The sequence below is a fragment of the Pseudonaja textilis genome, chromosome 1 (genome assembly GCF_049901715.1).
Source record: "Pseudonaja textilis isolate UNSWEBS1 chromosome 1, rPseTex1.2, whole genome shotgun sequence".
In the NCBI taxonomy this organism is placed as follows: Eukaryota; Metazoa; Chordata; class Lepidosauria; order Squamata; family Elapidae; genus Pseudonaja; species Pseudonaja textilis.
In genome coordinates, this window is record NC_141990.1 from 166,493,646 (window position 1) to 166,512,358 (window position 18,713).

General features: G+C 37.7%; 1 protein-coding gene across 1 annotated transcript in view; it reads left to right on the forward strand.

The window, feature by feature from the left end:
• NDUFS1 (NADH:ubiquinone oxidoreductase core subunit S1) overlaps positions 1-6,784 on the forward strand; it is a 51,651-nt gene extending 44,867 nt beyond the window's left edge. Inside the window, exons 16-19 of the mRNA XM_087914085.1 lie at positions 2,807-2,982; positions 5,211-5,349; positions 6,069-6,137; positions 6,446-6,784. Of these exons, the coding sequence (XP_087770211.1) occupies positions 2,807-2,982; positions 5,211-5,349; positions 6,069-6,137; positions 6,446-6,537 (476 nt within the window). The 3' untranslated portion in view covers positions 6,538-6,784. The remainder of the gene's footprint in view (positions 1-2,806; positions 2,983-5,210; positions 5,350-6,068; positions 6,138-6,445) is intronic.
• Positions 6,785-18,713: the final 11,929 nt, after the last annotated feature.

Consider the following 18,713-nt stretch of genomic DNA (forward strand, 5'->3'; position numbering starts at 1 on the left):
AAGCTGAGCAACTGTCCTGAAGCTGTCCCGAAGTGAAGCCCATCGACAAAGGTACAAAGGAGGAGTTGAAGGTGGCGGGGAGAAGCGGGGGACAGCTGGCTGGCCGGTCGCTCGGCTCGGCTTGCCTTGTCATGCATGCTGATGCCGGTACCGGGCCGTGGCACAAAAAGGTTGGGGGCCACTGGTCTAGGGGATGGCTCCTCATATATCACTTCTTTGGTTTCTAATTTTTTTTAAGAGCTGTAACCATCAGAGGAGAATGCTGTAATTCCCCTTAGTCAAGTTTTTGGTGACCAATTGTTCATGATTAATTTTCCCATGTTCTTCTTTTGTTGTACTTGTGTTTTGATCTGTGACTGCAAATAAAGTATTATTATTATTATTATTATTATTATTATTATTATTATTATTATTATTATTATTATTATTATTATTATTATTACTACTACTACTACTACTACTACTACTATTACTACTACTACTATTACTACTACTACTACTACTACTACATTTAATATTAAGTCATCTATATATATAAAAGCAAAATACTACTCAATGTATCATCACAAAATCTCCAGAACTGTAAAGTCTACAAACTTGAAATTTGGCACGTGTATTCCCTTTGGCTTCTAGGTGCTCACTAAGAAAATATTTTTTGAAGTGACCATTAGTATTTCCTATATTATTATTAATATGCTCTGATGCCAAGGAGTTCTATTCCCCCTCCCCACCTGAAAAGAAATCTCTTCAAAATGCAAAACGCAAGCAGGGGGGAGAAGTTTCAGTTTCAGAGCACCAAGTAGCTTTAATACAGAACAGTTGAGCTATGCCACGCCCAGGCTTCTTGCTGTCGCCTTCTTGTTCACACAGCAAATACTGTTTCACCTTCCAAACAGCCCTCAACTCTCTCACACGCTGACAGGACGCTAGCCAAGCAGAGGCAGAATTTTTTCTCCTTTACAGGTGAAACTCGAATAATTAGAATATCGTGCAAAAGTTCATTTATGTCAGTAATGCAACTTAAAGGGTAAAACTAATATATGAGATAGACCCATTACATGCAAAGCAAGATAGTTCAAGCCATGATGTGTCATAATTGAGATGATTATGGCTTACAGCTCATGAAAACCCCAAATCCACAATCTCAGAAAATTAGAATATTGTGAAAAGGTGCAATATTCTAGGCTCAGTGTCCCACTCTAATCAGCTAATTAAGCCATAACACCTGCAAAGGGTTCCTGAGCCTTTAAATGGTCTCTCAGTCTGGTTCAGTTGGAATCACAATCATGGGAAAGACTGCTGACCTGACAGTTGTGTAGAAAACCATCATTGACACCCTCCATAAGGAGGGAAAGCCTCAAAAGGTAATTGCAAAAGAAGTTGGATGTTCCCAAAATGCTGTATCAAAGCACATTAATAGAAAGTTATATGGAAGGGGAAAGTGTGGAAGAAAAAGGTGCACAAGCAGCAGGGATGACTGCAGCATGGAAAGGATTGTCAGGAAAAGGCCATTCAAAAGTGTTGGGGACTTTCACAAGGAGTGGACTGAGGCTGGAGTCAGTGCATCAAGAGCCACCACACACAGATGGATCCTGGACATGGGCTTCAAATGTTGTATTCCTCTTGTCAAGCAGCTTCTGAAGAACAAACAACATCAAAAGATTCTTACCTGGGCTAAAGAAGACCAGAACTGGTCAGTTGCTCAGTGGTCCAAAGTCCTTTTTTCCGATGAGAGCAACTTTTGTATCTCATTTGGAAACCAAGGACCCAGAGTCTGGAGGAAGAATGGAGAGGCACACACTGCAATATGCTTGAAATCCAGTGTGAGGTTTCCAGAGTCTGTGTTGATTTGGGGAGCCATGTCATCTGCTGGTGTTGGTCCACTGTGCTTCACTAACTCCAGGGTCAATGTAGCCATCTACCAGGAGATTTTGGAGCACTTCATGCTTCCTTCCACAGACGAACTTTATGGGGATGCTGACTTCACTTTCCAGCAGGACTTGGCACCTGCCCACACTGCCAAAAGCACCAAAACCTGGTTCAGTGACCATGGGATTACTGTGCTTGATTGGCCAGCAAACTCACCTGACCTGAACCCCATAGAGAATCTATGGGGGATTGCCAAGAGAAAGATGAGAGACATTAGACCGAACAATGCAGAAGAGCTGAAGGCCGCTATTGAAGCATCCTGGTCTTCCATAACACCTCAACAGTGCCACAGGCTGATAGCTTCCATGCCACACCGCATTGAGGCAGTAATTGCTGCAAAAGGGGCCCAAACCAAGTACTGACCAAGCATGCTTATACTTTTCAGAAGTCCGATATTGTTCTATGTACAACCCTTGTTTTATTGATTGCATGTAATATTCTAATTTTCGGAGATTGTGGATTTGGGGTTTTCATGAGCTGTAAGCCATAATCATCACAATTATGACAAATCACGGCTTGAGCTATCTTGCTTTGCATGTCTCTCATATATTAGTTTTACCTTTTAAGTTGCATTACTGAAATAAATGAACTTTTGTACGATATTCTAATTTTTCGAGTTTCACCTGTATTTGCCTCCCCCAAAACTAAGCTCGACCACATAGTTTTGTAGCAAAGCACGGGTATTGAGCTAGTGATTAAATATTAAATACTTCTATTTCAAAAGCAATGTTTGAAAAGAACCACTCAAACTTTGCTATACTTACATTAACAGAATGGTTGTAGCTAAAGAAATAAGTGAGTTGCAAAATTACAAAGCCAAATATAAAATTCAGTGAGAAATTAAAAGTAACCCCACTGCTGCTGCAATTTTTTTCAGGTCACCATGGGGATACCGGAGCTTCTATGGCTGATGTAATTCTTCCAGGAGCAGCTTATACAGAAAAGACTGCAACTTATGTAAATACAGAAGGCAGAGCTCAACAAACCAGAGCAGCAGTGACACCACCTGGCATGGCAAGAGAGGACTGGAAAATTATTAGGGCACTCTCCGAGGTACTGTAATGCCCTATTCACTGAATATTTCCCAAGAGATTGAATTAACACTTGAGAAAATGAGTCGGTTATATTTAGGAGTTGAAATCATGAACTTTCTAATTTAGCCAATCTTTGAAAAGCAGTTGATCACAAAATGCACAGAAAGATCATAGTAATATAAACTGTATGTCTGTAGTAACTGTATTTTCTGAAACAGAGAGATTTGAATGTGAAAATTATTGATTTGTATTTAAAAGCTTGTGGAAGATTAGACAACTGAATGTACATTTTGACCTAGGATTCTATAGAAAAAGCTGGATATAGTCTGTGTTTTGCTTTACTGTATTGAGTTACAATTGTTTCATGCTGAATGGGTACTATTATACTTTTTAGGCCAAATATTCTAAAAAATATTTCTCTTGACACTACCAATAGCAAAGATAGAAAGTTTGTTTTTTTTACCTCTCTTGTGCCATTCATAAGAAATTTATTTTGCTGTCTTGTTAAGTTGCAAATACAGCAATCATACATTGATAATCTACATGGAGTGGCTACAACTGAAATTACAATGCATTCAGAAAATATTCAGACCTCCTTCACTTTTGTCAATTTTGTTATGCTGCAGAGCCTGATTCTACAATTGTTGAAATGCTTTTTTTTCTCATTTATCTACACTCAGTACCCCATAATGACAAAGTAAAAAATGGAAGATTAGAAATGCCTGTAAATTTATTTTAAAAAAAACCCTGAAATATCACATTGGCATTAGTATTTCAGACGCTTGCAACACTTGAAATTTAACTCAGCTACCACCCTTTCTCTTGATCATTGGTGACATGTTTCTTCATCTTGATTGGAATCGACCTTTGGTAAACTAAATTGATTGGACGTGATTTGTAAAGGCACACACCTCTATAGAAGGCCTCACAGCTGACAATGCATATTGTAGCAGAGCAAAAGCCATGAGGTCAAAGGAACTGCCTGCAGAGACAGGATTATCACAAGACACAGATTTGGGGAAGTCTACAATAAAATGTATGCTGCACTGAAGGTTCCTTAGCACAGTGGCCTTCATAATTCTCAAATGGAAGAAGTTTGGCACAACAAGGACTGTTCCAAGAGCCCGTTGCCCAATCAAATTGAACAGTTGCGGAGAAGGGCCTTAGTAAGAGAGGTGACCAAGAACTCTGACTGAGCTCCAGAGATCTTGTGTGGAGATGGGACAGAGTTCCAGAAGGACAACCATCACTGCAGCCCTCCACCGATCTGGGCTTTATGGTAGAGTAGCTAGACAGAAGCCTCTTCTCAGTGCAAAACACATTAGGGTTCACTTGGAGTATGCAAAAAAGCACCTAAAAGACTCCCAGACTGTGAGGAAAAAGGTTCTTTGGTCCGATGAAACCAAGATTGGTCTCAATTCTAAACATCATGTCTGGAGGAAACCAGACACAACTCATCACCTGCCCAATATCATCCCAACAGTAAAGCATGCTGGTTAGTAGCATCATGCCATGGAAGTGGCATCACGACTGGGAGATTGATCAGGATTGAGAATAGCTGAATGGAGCAAAGTACAGGGATATCCTCAATGAAAACCTGTTCCATAGCACTCAGTACCTCAGGCTAGGCCAAAGATTCATTTTTCAACATGACAACGATCCTAAGCACACAGGCAAGAAACACAGGAGTGGCTTAGGGACAACTCTGAATGTCCTAGAGTGGCCTACCCAGAGTCCTGACTTGAACCCTATTGAACATCTCTGGAGGGACCTGAAAATGGCTGTCCACTGATGGTTGCCATCAAACCTGACTGAGCTTGTGATGATTTGCAAGGAAGAATGGCAGAAAATCCCCCAATCCAGGTTGCAAAGTTTGTCACATTTTCCCAAAAAAACAGAGGCTGTAATTGCTGCCAAAGGTGTTTCAACAAAGTACTGAGTAAAGGGTCTGAATACTTATGCCAATGTGATATTTTAGTGTTTTTTTTTCTTTTTAATAAACTTATAGACAATTCTAAAATTCTGTTTTCACTTAGTCATTATGGGGTACTGAGTATAGATTAACGAGAAAAATAAATTTTAACAACTGTAGAATCAAGCTGCAACATAACAAAAGGATGTACGAATACTTTCTGAATGCACTGTATATAATTTTGGGGATGTATGGTGCAAATACATATATCAACAAAAAGAAATATATCCACACTGGATCTTGAGTTTCTTTCTTTCTCTCTCTTCATCTTTTAGCTGACTGGTGTGACTCTCCCTTATGACAATCTTGATCAAGTGAAGAGGAGATTAGAAGAAGTGTCCCCTAATTTGGTTCGATACGATGATGTGGAAGAAGCCAACTATTTTATTCAAGCAAATGAATTGTCCAAGTTATGTTCCATTACACCATTTGGATGTAAAAACTTCAAGATAGTTACCGTGTTTCTCATATAATAAGGCCAGGTCTTATTTTTTTTTGAGCCCCGAAAAAAATGGCTAGGCCGTCTTTTTGGGGGTGACTTAATTCCCCCCCCCCCTTGCATCTTCAGGCGGGCGGGCAGCGATGGCTTGGATGTTGACCTCGGCGTTGGTGGGGCACTTCATATTGGGGTCAACGCAGGCAGCACCATATCCGGGTGTGCAACAAAAGTACTTCCTAACGGCAAGCCCCCCCCACCATTCCCCCCATTTCTCATGTTTTAATATAGGCCTTAATTTGGGGGGAGGGGCTTAATTTCATTTCATGCCTATAAAACATGCTGGGACTTCCTATTGGGGGAGGCCATATTGTTGAAGAAACAGGGTACTTTTCATATAAGCTATTATAAAAATTATCATTGATCTTTTTGCCTTAAGCTTATATAAAATAATGTCCCACTATTGTACAATAACAGGTTTAGGTGGTTTGTTATATATTACGAAAGTACTCTTTCCATCACTTTCTCCTGAATTTTCCTTACAGCTGTTTTTAATAAATATTTTTTTCTTTTGTCTATCTTATGAAACATTCCAGTATATAATGAATTCTTTGGGTGTTTTTATGTGATCCAGCATACAGATATCTATTGCGTGAAATTTACTAATTTTGCCATTCTTTGCTTAAATTATAGGTAGTGAATCAGAAACTTCTTGCTGATCCTCTTGTTCCTCCTCAGCTTACAGTTAAAGACTTTTATATGACAGGTAACAATAGTCTTCATGCATGCAGAATTTCTTGTATAATTAAGTAGGAAACAAAATGTGCTTTTCTTATGCTTGAAATATTTGACTACTAAAAACATTAGTTGTTCCTTGATCACTGAGTTAACATATTCCATTAAGCCACAATTTGTTAATAACCTTAGACATACTAAGCCGTATAGAATGGTTTATAAGTTTTGGTCGCTGGATTTTACAGAGCATACTAATTCAAAACCAAATTATTTCAGTTAATACATATCCTATCCACCAAGTCAGACTTTTAGAACAATAACACATGTTTATCTTTGCAGATCCAATAAGTAGAGCTTCGCAGACAATGGCTAAATGTGTGAAAGCAGTTACACAGGGTGCCAAAGCAATTGAAGAACCCTCCATCTGCTAAAGAATGAAATCCAGAGTCCACCAGGCACTGTTATGATCGACTAATATTTTTAAATAAGCAACTGTTTTGTGGTCTCTTTTTGTTCCTATTTTCTTTATGGAAACAAGTGAAAGTTATTACAACCAATTCTCTAGCATGCATTGAATAATTATGTTCAGCACCATTTATCATACATAAGACATTATGTATACTGAATGTGTAGAAGTAGGGTGTAAAATAAAAAATATTATTTAATGATTATTAAAAAGCAGTGTGACTCTTTAGTCAACATATATTTAAAAAATTCCCAAATAGATAGCACATTTTCAACAGAGACATTCAAGATAGCCATCTTCTTGCATTTCAGTGTATTCTTAATTTTAGTTAAATTAGCTTGTGACAGTGTGTCACTCAACATACTTGAGGTTATTTTATAATTACATATAACATTTATTCAAAGAAATAAAATTTGTCTAAATCCTGTTGATTTTAGGGGAGGTGCCTTCAAGTCACTCTCAAGTAGCCTGGACTAATTCCTGCAGTATTCTTGACATCAATTTTAGAAGTACTTTGCCACTGCTTTCTTCCTAGGGCCAAGAGAATGTGACTGTTCCAAGATCACCCAGCTGGCTTTGTGCTTAAGGCAAGACTAGAACTCACAGTCTTTGTCTTCTAGCCTGATGTCTTCATCAATATAAACTAGCTTTCCTTTGAATGGCTTCATCTTGAATTCTAAATGCACTGAATAGTGATATAATTACTATACTTAGATCCTTCCAGAAACCCAAACCAGAATGGTAGGATTATATAATATATGGATTTTGAAGCAAAACAATTCTACAGAGCTTAAAAGTTAGCATCTGCCTGCAATTTCTGAAAGCAACCACCTCTTTTTCCAGGGGAACACTTCTGTCCTCTTCCTTTGGTTTATACTCCCAGGAAAAGATGAGTTTGGTTTAAGGAATTGCACACAGATGTGTGTTCCTGAGAGCTCTGAATAATCCCCATGCTCAAAATCCTGCAGCAGTAGTATAAATAGTTCTTAAAGCATATTATTTCATATTTTGGAAGACTTTCAGTTCCCTGAAGCTATTGGGAAGGAGATTAAAACTGTCTCACTGATAACCTTGTTTAGAATACATTAATAGAATATTATTTTGTTACTCCATCACTAATTAATCTAATTAATTAATTCAATTAATCTAATCCCTTGTGTTTAACCTTGGATTAAGTTTGTTCAATAAGCTAACTTTCTATACCAGTACAAGCTTTTTGCTATGAACTCTTGATTACATTCCTCATTCTTGTGATCTAAAATATACAAAAGGGTTTAGACTGAAATCAATAGATTTATGTTCAACTGGTGCCAGGAAAACCCTATTTCAGATTTGCATTTGTTTATACAGCTCTGGGAAATTTGTCTTTTATTTTAGAGGGTTTAAAAACTTCACTGAATTTTGAAAAATATTTCCAAAGCAGAAAACAACTGAAAGCAGTATATACTATAAAGGCTCAAACCAATAATTAATATCTAAGAACAATATGAAGCTTTTAAAGTAAGATAGAAGATAATAACAAACTAGTTTGCAGTTCACAGTAGTACCAGAATAACTGATCATCAGGTGGAAAGTGCCAAAAGCTTTCAAATCTTGGTGACAATCATATCTTAGGGAAGTATGCATTGTGATCTTTAAAAATATCACATAGTAATTATTGGCAGATGCAGTACTCATTAAGTCTGTCAGTCACCTTGAACTGTGAGATGGGCAGCAAGTAAATTTGGTAAGAATAAAAATGCCAAATCCAGTCTGAATATCTGGCTGACTGTGGTGAATCAATGATAATGATAATCTTCAAGAATTATACTTCGTTAATGGGTGGGGCAACTGTTAATGCAACAGACATGCATTAAGATATGATATCCAATATTGCAAGCCAGAGAAGGCTTTGAATGTCTTTACAAGTACCATATTCTATAATAAAGTGATAACTAATGTGCCTTCAGGACAAATACAACATGTTAGACTATTCTCTTCATTGCAGCATAAAGTCTGAATTAAGCTTGATTACATTGACTTCATGGATACATCTGTATAGTTTTCTTGGAAACAAACAAAAAATATCTCCCAGGATGCTTTTTTCAACTTTCCAGTTTAGTTCATAGCACTGGTGTTTCCTGGTAGTCTCCCACCAAAGTATTAAGCAGATTTTCAAAATAGCTAAGTTTTGGTAGGTGCTCAAACCAACGTAGTTTTTTGCAGTAACTTCAGCTCTCAAGCCAACATCAGTTTTAGCCATTCATACAATGTATTGCAATAGTAAGACTGTGATTATGTTTTCCATGCCAGGTACCACTTGAACATACAACCGAAGTGGTTTTAGTATTTAATACTTAGTGTTACAAGATAACATACTTGAACTTTCAGCAAAGGTACATTCTGACCCAAAGGAAGCAATTGTCCTAATCCATGGGGAAACCATAAACTATAAATTCAACTCTCATGGGTCAATTTATCTAATACATTGAACTTAATTTAATCTTGAGAGCCTTATACTTTAGAGTGGTATAATTAAACAAGGGGACATATATGTTGCCTTTAACTTATACAGTAAAGAACAGATAATAGTGTTATAGGTATGGAGAAATATATCCCTGGGCAGGCTCTTTGATGCTAAGTCTCTCTAAAATAGTCCTGATTTCAAGTAAAAGATCACGTAAGCTTGGCACTGACAAATCAGAAATCAATAGATAATAGAGATAAACCACATTTACACACAACTGAAAAGAAACAATAAAAAAAAGCTAAGAAGGAAATAGACCAGAACACATTTTCTCCAATAGCCAAGGAGGGATTAACCCCAAGCAAGCAGAAAACAATACTCTAAATGAACTACCAAATAAAAACCACACCCCTACTAAATACTAGGACAAGCTACTGTATATACAACCAGCCCCACACTAATATGTTACCTACCATAGTTGGTTAATAGTACATCTACAATCAACCAACCAAATTCAGAGAGAACCAAGGACTTAGAAGAGCTAAGGCTAAGGGTAAAATGGTAAGTAAGGAGGGATAGATACCTCAAATTTCCCCCTCCAGCTGCATTTCACATTTCTTCCAAAAGTTTGCACTATTATCATTCTAAACTGGTATCTTCTGTTCATCTTTCTGCTGCAGCACTAACTAAATTATGTGTCTGCTGTTTGCCATTCATCTTGACAGCTAGTCCTTGATCTACGACCATAATGAGCTTGCCCATTATGGTTATAAGTTGTGATGGTTCTACACAATACACCTTCTACTCGAATAGACATTTATCATGGCCCAGAGTGGATGTGATAGGGATGTCAGCAGAATTGTTGGCTAATGTTCAAGAAATAAATGTTGAAACGGGTACTTGGGCAGATCACAATCCAGTGGCAATTGAATGGAGGGGGCAGGGAAGAAGGTCTGGACGGATGTTGGATAATACAATATTAAAGGAAAAGGACTTCACGTGGTGGATGGAGAAAGAGCTGGCTTTCTTCTTTAGAGAAAACAAAAAAGAAGACACATCAATTCAGAACGTATGGCATACAATGAAGGCATATGCCAGAGGCTTGATAGTAGACTGTGCAAGGAGAAGAGGTACCATGAAAGGACTGGCCTCTAGGGCATTGGAGGATGGGTGTAAAGGACTTGAGGAGGAGCTGCAGAGAATGCCATGGAAAGGGGACATTAAGTTGGAAATTGATATAATTAAACATAAAATGGGTCTAATAGAAAAGGAAGAATTGGCACGGAGGGTCGGAGGTGCTGGGCAGAACTACTTTGGAGATGCGGGTGAACTGGGTGGATGGTTGGCATATGGATTGAGAAAGGAGAAAGAATCAAGGAAAATATTGCAATTGGTAGATGACCAAGGCCAAGTTTGCCATGGTAGTAAAGAGAAGAAGAAAATCATGCGAGACTATTGTGGGAAGCTGTACACACAAGGGAATATTGATGAGGAAAGAGTTAAACAGTATTTACAGAATGCTAACTTACCCCAGATACCTAAAGAGATTGAAACAATGTTAGAAGGCAATGTAACGATGGAGTTGACTGAAGCACTTGAGAAGCAGAATAAAGGAGGGGTGCCAGGCCCAGATGGACTTCCGGCGGAATTTTGTAAAACACTACAAGAGTCGTTGAGCCTTCCATTGCTAGAAGTTATGAATGAAGTTGTGTTGAAGAGGAGGATGCCTAAATCATGGTCAGAAGCTTGTATTGCACTTGTCCCAAAGGAGGAGGCCGATCCATTGCAGGTCAAGAACTATGGACCTATTTCCTTACTAAATGCAGATTATAGAGTTTTGGCTTCAGTTTTGGCAGAAAGACTTAAGAAATACTTAAACAATTTTATCCATCCTGATTGAGGTGGATTTCTGCCAAAGAGACGGATTGAGGATAATGTGAGAGTAATCTTGGACACTTTGGAGTGCTGCAAGGCACACCCTGAAAAACAGGTGGCTTTGATATTTCTAGATTGACAGAGGGCATTTGATAGTGTCGATTGGCGATTCGTGTTGTTGCAGCTGGAACAGATGGGCTTTGCTAAAAAATTTATTCAAGCAACAGAAGCTATATATCATAAGCAAATGGCAAAGGTAATGATAGAGGGAGAACTGACAGACTCTATTGATATAAGAAAAGGAACAAGACAAGGGTGCCCACTATCACCTCTGTTGTTTGTGTTAACCTTGGAAGTGCTAAACAGAAATGTTAGAGGCGAAAGGGATATAAAAGGGATGAAAATTGGAAAGGAAGAGTTTGGGTTGCAGGCTTTCGCAGATCTGGTTTTCGTTTTAGAAGACCCACTAGAAACAGCATCAAAATTAATGGAAAGGATGGGGGCGTATGGAAGGGTGGCTGGTTTGAAAATAAATAAAGATAAGACAAAGATCTTGACAAAGAATATGCTATCAAGACAGAAGGAAGAATTGGCGGATCTATTGAAAATCCAGGTCATGAATGGGGTCAAGTACTTGGGGATACATTTGGCGGCAAGATGCAGTACACTAAAAGAGAATAATTATATCAAACTTATATATCAAACTTAAGCACTGGATTTGGCAAGGTGGGAAGATTTGCAACTTGATGGGGAGAATATCAACAATCAAGATGAATATATTACCCAGAACTTTATACTTGTTCCAAACAATTCCAATTAGGCTTGGAAAAGATTACTTTGAAGATTTAAATAAAATTGTGTTGAAATATATATGGCAAGGTAAGAAAGCGAGAATAAAGTTAAAACTTTTGCAAGATGCCAGAATAAGAGGAGGATTTGGTTTGCCTAATTGGGAGTTGTATTACTAAGCTACAAATTTGATGTGGGTTAAGGAATGGATAACATTAAGAAATACTAGATTGTTGACATTAGAAGGATATGATCTGTTGTTTGGGTGGCATGCTTTTCTATGGTATAAAGGAACTAAAACACAGGTATTTTAGAAGAAATTATCTACAGGAGTCTCTGGTTAAACTGGCAGAAGACTAAAAGACAATGTTATTTGAAAATTCCACTCTGGCTATCGACTATTGAAGCATTTTCTTATCCTATAATATACAAAAAGGAACAAACAGTTAGATATGGTGAAATATTGAAAAGGGTGAACTTAAATGTATACAAAAACTAGAGGAACAAGGTATAAAGATGAATTGGTTTTCATATGCACAAATACATTCAAGGTATGATAAAGACTCTAAAACAGAACGTTTCTATGATAAACTGACCGATTTAGATAAGATTTTGACAGGTACTAATGAAAAAGTGATTAAAAAACTGTATGGATATTTATTAAAAATTAAACTAGAAGAAGAACAAGTTAAAGAAACAATGATTGCTTGGGGGAAGAATTTTGGATATGGGATTGATCTAGAGAAATGGCAAAAATTGTGGTCTCAAAATTATAAAAATGACAATTTCAACAGCATATAAAGAAAATTTGTATAAGATGTTTTACAGGTGGCATTTTCCCCTGACAAGAATAGCAAGAATGTTTTCAAATCTGAAAAATGTTGGAAATGTCATCAGGCACCTGGCTCATATTACCATATGTGGTGGACTTGTGCGGATGCTAAAAAATATTGGACTAAAATCCACACGTGGTTGGAAAAAATGACAAAAAAGCATATAAATTTGAAACCAGAGATATTTTTATTGGGAATTTTACCTGAAACATATAGTAAAGAATTGAAATACCTGATTGTAAATGTATTAACAGCGGCTAGGATTGTATTTGCTAAAAACTGGAAAAATGAGAAAATACCATCACAGGAGGAAATCATTAAGAAAATATTGGAATGTGCTGAAATGAGTAGATTGACATTTGAAATTAGAGAACAAGATCATAAACAATTTTATAAAATTTGGGATCTATTCTATCAATGGTTAGACAATAAAACATGGTAATGAAATATGTAGATTCTTAGAAAATAATAAATATATAAAAATGTATTCTTATATCTACAAAATGATTGTAGGATGGATTTGAGATGATAATATGAACTGTTATAAAACAAATTAAGTAAAATATGATTATTTTGTAAAACATGAATGAATAAAAGTATAGTCAAATGATTAACAATGATATTAATGTATCTAATACTTGATTGAAAATATGAGAATATATACAATGTAATTGTAATTGAAGACTACGAAATGGAAGCACAAAACAATTTGTCAAACCAACCAGCACACTGTATGTATGTATGTATGTATGTATGTCTGTATGTCTGTATGTATATAACGTTTCGATGAAGTCTCATTCATCATCTTCAGGCTTCTGTCTTCGGCTCTTGCTTCTCAGAGTGATGTGAGATTGCAGCTGCTTCTTCCTTTTAACTGCTAGTGGGGTGGGACTTGATTGGGTGGGGACTTGGCTGTGTTCTGATTGGGTGGGGTGTGTTCCCATTGGTAGGGGGTTTGGCTGTGTTCTGATTGGTTGGGGGTTGGCCGTGTTCTGATTGGTTGGAGGCGTGTTCTGTTCAGGTGGGGGCTTGGTTGTGCTCAGGATAGTCTTAGTTGCTGGGGGATTTGAGTTGGTGAGCTGTGATCTTGCTGTTTGGCTTCGAGTTCGTGGTCGTGCTGCATCTTCATAGTGGGTGTCGGTTTGCTTCATGTAGAGCTCGGAGGGGTTTGAAGTGGGTAGTGATGCAGCTGCAGTGCAGCTTCTGGTCCATGGTCGTGTCTCATCTTCTGAGTGGGTGTGAGTCTGTTTTCTACATGGAAGTGTGGTGGTGGCATCTTGTGTGGCCCTCATGGGTGTGGGTCTGGTGTCATTCTTCATGTTAGGTACTCGTCTGTTCATGAGGGCGGGTTTCCAAATGGCTGGAAGGCGGGAGGTGTCATCTCGTTTGTTCATGCTGTGTGGGCGTTTTTCTATCTCTATGGCTTCTCTGATTATTCTGCTGTTGAAGTGTTCGGTTTTGGCGATAGTTCTGGTATTTTTAAAGTCAATTTCATGTCCTGTGGCTTTGAGGTGTTGGACCAGGGAAGAGGTCGTTTCTTCTTTTTTGATTGAGTTCTTATGTTCTTCAATGCATGCACTTATTCTTCTGTTAGTTTGTCCAATGTATGTGGTAGGGCAGGCAGTGCAGGAGATTTCGTATACTCCTTGGTTTTCTAATTCGATTTTGTCTTTGGGGTTTCTTAGGATGGTGGATATTTTTCTGTTTGTGCAGAATGCTGTTTTAATGTTGTGTTTTTGGAGGATCTTGCTGATTTTGTCTGTAGTGCCTTTTATATATGGGAGGAGGGCTTTGCCGTTTTCTTGTTCTCTGTCTTGGATTTTGGTTGGGGTTTCTTTTTGGATTAGGTGGGTAATCTTCTTTCTTTGGAATCCGTTGGCTGTAAGTACGTTGGTGAGAGTGTGTAGTTCGGTTTTTTTGGTGTTGTTCATCGGCTAAGCATTTTGTTCTGGAGATGAGTGTCTCGGCTACGGAATTGATCTGTGCTGGGTGGTGGTGTGAGAGTGCATGTAGATAGCGGTTTGTAAGTGTTGTATACCGTATATATATGTATGTTTTCTGAGGTTCTCGCGGGTATTTGTATGTGGATCTTTGGTTGTTCGGGTTTTCTCCCGCGTAAGATTCGATATATATATATATGGAAGATGGCTTGATGTTTTTATGTTTTGTTTGTCTAAGTTTGTCTTAAAAACCAATAAAATTAAAAAAAAAGTTGTGACCCATTGTCTGGACCCATTTTTATGGTTTTTCTGCAATGATCATTAAGCAAATCTATTAGTTGCTAAAGACTGTTTTTTGCTGAAAATCATTAGCAAACACCAGTTTTCAGAAAAAAACATTGTAAACTATGGTCACATAAGCCAAGGATGCTACGAATAGCCATAAATGCAGGCCGACTGTTGAATACAGCCATGTGACAGGGGGGGCAGCTGTTGCAACTTCAGAACCAGAATGTAAGCCATTGTGACAGATTTACCCTTCTTAGTTGTAGCCCAGAACAAAATTTTGAATGTCTTAAGTTGACTTTCCCTAAGGTTGTGTTAAACATTAAGCCATGGTTTAATCCCAACTGGCTGCATCTCCACAATTGATACACCACAAATCATATTGCTAGAACAAGCCAAACCCAATGTACAGGTAGTTCTTGACTTATCATTTAGTGACCAGTTACAACATCACTAAAAAAAGTGACCTATCACATTTCATACAACTGTTGTCACATCCCAACAGTTCAAAATTCAGACGCTTGGCAACTGGTTCACGTTTATGGCAGTTACATCATTTGTACTGTCCTGATACCGTGATCACCTGCAACCTTCTGACAAGCAAAGTCCATGGGGAAGCCAGCTTCTTTTAACAACCACTTTACTAACTTAGCAACTGCAGTGATTCACTTAAGCATGTCAAGAAAGGTAGCAAAATGGGGCAAAATTCACTTAAAATTCACTTAACAAAATTCACTTAGCAACAGAAATTTTGGGCTCAATTATGGTCAAAATTATGGTCAACCTGTAATATAGGTTCATGCAGGGTGAACAATTTGATTTAGTCCTCAACCCATGTAAAGTCAATGGGGAAGCCAGATTCACTTAACAACTGGGTTACCAGCTTAACAAGTACAATGATTCACTTACCTACTTTTCTGGCAAGAAAATTTATAAAGTTGGTAAAACTCACTTAAATGTCTCAGTTAGCAACATAAATTTTGGGATCAATTGTGGTTGTAAGTCGAGGACTACCTGTATTGATTGGTTTGAATATTCTTTCTTAAAATCTACTAGTGGAAAACATGGACGTTCCTTCTGAATCAAGAATCTACTCAAAATCCAGGAACTAAAATAATGTAGTACTGATGGCATTTGGAATAAATCTAAACTCACTCCAGGACTGCCTACTTGATTTTGAAAATAATTGCTAGGTGCCACCAAAAAAAAAAAACGGGGGGCCGGGGGGAGAAGCTTGTCAACAAGATAAAAAAGAATGAAAAGTTTCCAGCAACAAATATTCAACCTTTCACAATACACAATTTGTAAATTACATAATTTACATTTTAAAGTGATTAACTAAACAAAAGCTTTTACTGAGATGTCCATATTGGGTGATATCAATAAAATATACGATTGACCTAAACTTTACAATTATAGGTTCCAAGACTTTTCTTTTTCTATTCAATTGAAATTTAACATAGCAAATATATAGTAAGAAAAATATGAAACATATAATTATAAAGTATATTTAGTATATTGTATATGTATACAATAAAAATAAAAATCTGTATATTTAAACATATATACAAATGTGGAATTTTAACCATTTTTTTCCTTTTGACTTTTTTTGTCCTTCTGTTCAATCATATCCAATTCTCAGAGACCACCTGAACAAGTCCCTGCAGTTTTCTGGGCCAGATTTCTTCAGAAGAGTTTGCCATTGCTTCCTTCCTAAGGCTAAAAGAGAAAGTGACTAGCCCAAGGTCACTCAGTCAACTTCATGCCCAAGGCTGGACTAAAATTTACAGTCGGCCAATTTGTAGCCCCACTACACCAAACTGGTTGTCCTGATTTAAATACAAAAGTTAAAATCAGGATGTTTCTTGATGACTGTTTCTATGGTATTTTCAAAAATTGAGTGCCTTATCTTTAAAAAGGTAAAACATTTTATGCCATGTTGAAAAGCCATTTGGAGTCTTTTTAAAACCAATTTTTATTGTGATACATACCAAAGAAGCTGAAAATGTGCCTGTTTTGATTTAAAAGCTAATACATTCATCCTCTATCTTTCAAACTGGAAGCTCATAGCTAAAATCATTTCTATAAATATCAGAATACATTTAGCTATAACCAATATTGGGCCATCACTCACAAATGGCTGATGAGCAACTCTCATCAGCTGGATCATATTCAGTCTCTTTTCCCTGAGTGAGTCATACTGGAAAGAATATGCCACCTGAATTATACACGTTAGATAGTGACCCAGAGCACTGTTTATCTTAATGATACAGCCTGTATTATCTGAATGATGAACATTGGATTTTCTAGTGACATGGTCACTTGAGTGTATCAGAGTAAAACTTCTAGTTGCTGCATCATAGTTTCCCATCGTGCTCTTTATACAATCTCAATTAAATGGGATTTTGCACATCCTCCATAGCCTTCCATCCTGTCAAACAGGTAGCTGTTGCCAACTCCATCCACATATATCGTATGCTCTATAAGCTATAGCCCATGCTATTTACATGTGGGGAATTCTCTAAAGAGCAAACATCCTAGAAAGAAGTGTATGATTCTTTGAAACTGACTAATTAAATAAGAATTGCTCTTCCCTGTCCCCAAAGATTCTTTGCCATGATAGGTTGAAATCAAGTAAAGTTTAGGTACATTTTCAATAGACTCCATTATTGAGTAGATTGATATGTTGAGTTTTATGTATAAGTGCTATTGGGTTCTTCATGCTGAATTTTCAGATGCATTTAATACAAACATTGTAGGTTTCTAGACCTTAACAATTGAGAACAGTTCTGCATTTTGCAAATATTTTAGACTTTGCTATTATGTTAATGGTATTCATACAAGATTGATGAAGCTGCATGATTTTCTTTTTGCTCACAAACTCAGAAAAGACCAACAACTGTTGGGTTTGTGCTTGTCAATCAAGGTGCTAAAACCTGTGCTAGACCTTCTGCAATTGCTTCTATGGATTTGTTTTAATGTTTAAAGAAACATTTAAACAAATTGACCAAATTGAACAGCAGGTAGAAGTTAGTATGGGCTGCTACAGCATCCATTCTTATGACCGTGGAGTAAAAGAAAGATAATCTAGAGCCGTGCTGCGAACCTATGGCAAGCATGCCAGAAGTGTCATTCCTGCCGGCACGCGAGCACTCGCCCAGAAATGGTCTACTGCGTATGCGCGCGCGCACTGCGCACCTGATTGTTGGGTATCTGGCACACACGCGTGGGGGTATTGTGGCGCGCAGGAGACACTTAACATATGCACAGAAGTGTGCAATGCACAGGGGGTTATGTGCACATGCGCAGAAGCATGCAGCGCGGGTCACACCGCATGCACAGACGCGTGCTGTGCGGGTCATGCGGGTTGCACGTGTATGCGGAGGCATGGGGGGCTGTGCGCATTGCCTTCTGAGCGATGGCACGCGAGCACGAGCAGTCAAGAGTGCGCGATTATCAGCACAAGAGCCCAAAAAGGTTAGCCACCACTGATCTAAGAGTTTTCTGAGAATATAATCCACTTTTTTTGAGTTTTATTCTCTCAGAATATAACCAACCCAAATCTTGGACCTGAAGCAGACTATACTCTCCTTTTGTCCAAATAAGTTTTCCTTTTTCTTGGCCAAGCAAAAACTGACCCTCTCTCAACTACAAGCTAGCTTTGCCAAATTAAAATATAGAGAGGCTTTATATGAGGTCACATGGAAAACCTGCATTCTTGTGTAGTAATCACTGAGACATCAGCTAATTTTAGCATTTTTTGACAAAATATCATTATATAGATGACAGGCTATGCATTACTTTATACAGTACCTGTACCTATACTATACAGTACAGGCACTGTCCTTTATTTTGTCCATTGTTAAACCATAGTAGCTTAACAATGGTGAAAAGCATCCAGTTATCTAACATGGTAAGGTTGGCAAATTTTTAAATGAAAGAGAATAAACAACACATTGAAAGTTCAGTTAAA